The sequence below is a fragment of the Arachis duranensis genome, chromosome 5, assembly GCF_000817695.3.
Source record: "Arachis duranensis cultivar V14167 chromosome 5, aradu.V14167.gnm2.J7QH, whole genome shotgun sequence".
Lineage (NCBI taxonomy): Eukaryota > Viridiplantae > Streptophyta > Magnoliopsida > Fabales > Fabaceae > Arachis > Arachis duranensis.
The window spans coordinates 5780537-5784574 of record NC_029776.3 but is presented as its reverse complement, the minus strand read 5'-3'; the positions used below and the strand labels follow the sequence as shown (position 1 = coordinate 5784574).

Genomic DNA, 4038 nt, shown 5'->3' with positions numbered 1-4038 from the left:
TTTTAATACAAATTTAATTTAACATTTTATTAAAATATTATATTAAAATTTATTAAAAATCAAGTGAAACAATAATAAAAAGTTAAATCATTTAGAACTGAGTTATATTTAAGTAATTGTCAAAGTTGTGACAAAAATGATGCAAACAAACATCATGAATTAAAAGAGCCAATGTGCCAACAAAAGAGTCACAATCATAGGGGTGCTAGAAAAAGCTACATAAATAAAATAAATAAAGCGTAAAATATATTTTTTATTTTTAAATTTTTGTTAAAAATTTTTAAAATATCTTTAGATTTTATTTTGTTCTAAATTTTTTTTATTTGTATTAAATGTATTTTTGACGATTAATTTTTAAAAAAATATAGGATCAATTCAATAACAATTTCACAAGAACAATCTTTAACATAAGTAAATTAGACATAGTTGTCATTAGGGATGAAAATGAGTCAAGCTAGCTCGAGCTCAACTCGTTAATAGCTCGATAAGCTGAACTCGGTGAGCCAAGCTTAAACTTGGAATTGAGCTCATAAATTAAATAAGTCGAGCTTGAGTTTGGATAAGCTCAGTTTATTAACTCGTGAGCTGGCTCAATTATATATAATATTAAAAGTATAAATTAAATACANAGAATTATAGATTATGTTTCTATTTGAGTCAACTTGTGAGCTTTCGTTGAGCCGAACTTGAGTTTACGAAATAGGTTCGATTGTTAATGAATCGAATCGTGAGCTAAACTTAATTTTCGTGAGCCAAAGTTTAAGCTTGGTTTAGCTCGGCTCAACTCGACTCATTTCTAACTCTAGTTGTCATGCATTATTGTTGGATTCGTTATAAATTTTTCGAAAATTTAGCTATCAAAAGTATATTTGATACAAATTAAAAATATTAAGAATAAAATTTAAAAAAAATAAAATTTAAGAATGTTTTAAAATTTTTAAATAATATTTGAGAACAAAAAATATATTTTACCTGAATCAACTATCATCATTTTTTGAAGTTTTACCAAATACATGTAAGGCAAAAGTTTTTTGTTCTTCTTTCTTGGTATCTTGAATTTTGGTGTTGGCATAAATTTTATATATTTTGTTATTTTTGATATTGTTCCCGAGCTAGTCTTTGCATGGAATTTATCCGAGTAGAAGTTGATAATGAAAAAATCTTTTTAATTGTGGACAATTTTTAGACTTTGTTAAAGAAAAAGGGATTAAATTGAACATAATATAAAGGTGAATGTTATGATACTTTTGAAAATATGTTTAATTTATTAAAAAAGATAAATAAATAATATTTAATAAATTTTAAATATTTTATTTTTTACTTTTAAAAATAAATTAAACAATTTAAACACCATAGTAGAAAGTACCATAAAACTCAACTAATATAAATCTTACCATTTTATATAACTGTTGCAGTGTCTAACATGATAAGAGAATGTCAGTCTATCACTTTGTTTATGGAGTCATTACTTAAAAAAAATTGACCATAGTACCATTAAAATCTTATGAACCAAATTGATATACAAATTACAACATAATACGAGAATCACTATAAAAATCTAGTCTAATTTTACTTTTTTTTTTAATTAGAAATTGCTATTTACAATTTCATTACATTTTTTAATTTGAAGAATAGAACTTGCTACCAACCATTTCGCTCTGCTAGTATACTCCATATTTCAGTAAAATCCGAAAACAACTACCCTTTGGTATTTTGTGTCTCCCCAAGCATGAATTTAAATATCCCTTCTCTCGTCTTCCTTTTTTTTTGGTCTATTTGAAACGGTGATATTAATCGCCTGCTAATCCCCGCTTGGCGTGGCACAATGTTGGCATGAGCTCATTCTAGAAAGAAGACAAATGAGATTTTCTTTGATATCACAAGGTTGAAACACATGTTATGTGGCCAAATGTACAAAAACAGTTCATCCATTCACCAACCCCGTCACTTCATCCTCCTTAATCCTTTATTATTTCTCTCTAAATTCTTATAGCCACCAAACCCGCAAGAAAATAATAAGAACCCAACGTTATGGCGGCACACATACATATATCTGCCACCCCCTCTATGTGGTCCAGGAGCCAGGAGGTTCTAAAGAGAAAGCACATCCACCATATCACATAATGCTGCTTATGCTTAGTACACCACCACACATAGACATTTGTCATGTTCCATGCAAAACAAATTCTTATGATTCGGTTCACTCTTGTTCAACAACAATTGAATTCATTCGCCTTTTATCTCTGTCCATAAAAACTAACAACAAATTAATTGCTATTCACTCAAAAAATGATAATCAGCCTAGCCTATTGTGAGGATAACAATGAAGAAAATAGCTGCTAAGGTTGACTAATTGAACGGTAGTAATTAATAAGAATTAAGGAGGAGTAATTAAGTTGAAAGAATGTTGTTTAAGGCATTGTTATTGTGACTTGTGAGTTGTGAGTGATGCTTTCTTGTATCTGTTGATAGAATTGGAACCACGACTTCCATCCCTTTATCGCCGACCAAACCAAGAGAGTCCACCACATCTTCCCTGCTCCAACCCGCACGCAGAAGCACCAAAGACAGCACCCTCGCCTGCCACGTCATCCCCTCCATGTCCTTCACCCTCACATTCACCTTCTTCTCTTCTTCCTCTCCATGATCACCACCGTCGTCCATGACCATCATCATGTCGCGAATCTCCTCCTCCCTCCACCCTCCGTCTCTCAGCTTCCACACCGCCCCTTCCATGCACCCTCCAATCTCCCCTTCAAACCTTCTCCACCACCACTTGTTTGCCAATTCCCCCTCCACCACCTCTTCCGCCATCTCCGACCAAAACCTTATTCTCCTCGCACTCTTGGCCGCCCAAACCGGCTCATCCTGTTCCCCTTCCCACTCCGACATGAACTCCGCCTTCTCGAAGAATCCCGCCACGTCGAAACTCAACAACCTAAGATCGCCGCCGTGATCGACGTAAAAGACGGGATTTCCGGCTACATTCGGCGACGCAGGGATGTAGCAATGCCGGTAAATAGGTATGAGCTGCGGAGCCTGGTTCAAGATGTGCCACGCGGAGCTGGTGGCCCGGGTCGGGTCACTGGTCTCGGGCCCCCAGGAAGGGTGCCAGAATCCGGTTTTTGAGACCTGACGGAGGATGGAGGAGGTTGGGAGGTTGAGGAGGATCTGGAGCTGCTGATCGGAGGAGGAGCGCCAGTTTGGGAAGCCCGGCGAGATCGGGAGGCCGTGGTGGAGGATGGCGCGGAGGTCCGGCGGAAAGGTGATGTTGAATTTTGATTCGAGTTGCGAGAATTCAGCATCGGAGAGGCCATCGGAGACGATGATGTTGGAGGATTTGAGGCGGTCCATGAGAGCGGCGGCGTACGCGGCGAAGGAGAAGCATATCCGGTTGGGCCTTGGTGGCTTCTTTGAATAATTGGTGGTGAGGTTGGGCATGGTGGAAAAAAAGCGAAACGCAGTTATGAGTGTGAAGTTTGAAGAGATGAGAAGAAAAGTGAAATGGTTACGTAAATGATGTTGTCATCAGTCATCACTGTTCCGTTTTGAAAGCAGTGATGCACCGAATAAGGCGTAGCGCTTAATTGAGTTAGAGATAGTCGATTCTTCTTTTATACCATATGTAGTATGAAAGACATTAAGATGAAGACACTTAAAACTTTTTTTTAATGATATTTTTTAACTATTAAAATTAAATTAAATAAATCAATTTGGTTAAAAAAGTAGTGAATTGAATTTTGAATTGATTTAACTATTAAAATTAAATTAAATAAATTATTGTGTGTTTGGATTTTAGTTTGTAAATGAGAATTTGTATAAAATTATTTTGTAAGCGTGATTTTGATTAAAAGTAAGTCTGTGTTAAAGTGATTTATGTTTGGTAATCTTTATATCAAAATAGATTATAGTAAAGTAAATATTGGTTTAATTACACAACTCAAAATTATTTTTAAATAAAAAATTATTAAAATAGATATCAATTTAAACAAGTTTTTAATATTATTCTATCATTTTAATTTAAATATTTAAATAAAT

The 4038-nt window shown here is 34.5% G+C and overlaps 1 protein-coding gene across 1 annotated transcript; it reads right to left on the bottom strand.

The window, feature by feature from the left end:
• Positions 1 to 1509: 1509 nt before the first annotated feature.
• Positions 1510 to 3620, bottom strand: LOC107487555 (uncharacterized). The gene has a single exon (XM_016108212.3). The coding sequence runs from the start codon at positions 3439 to 3441 to the stop codon at positions 2392 to 2394; it is 1050 nt and encodes a 349-aa protein (XP_015963698.1). The 5' UTR covers positions 3442 to 3620; the 3' UTR covers positions 1510 to 2391.
• Positions 3621 to 4038: the final 418 nt, after the last annotated feature.

Bases quoted from the DNA above. Each gene is read 5' to 3' on its own strand.
- LOC107487555 (XM_016108212.3), bottom strand. From the start codon at position 3,441: ATGCCCAACCTCACCACCAATTATTCAAAGAAGCCACCAAGGCCCAAC.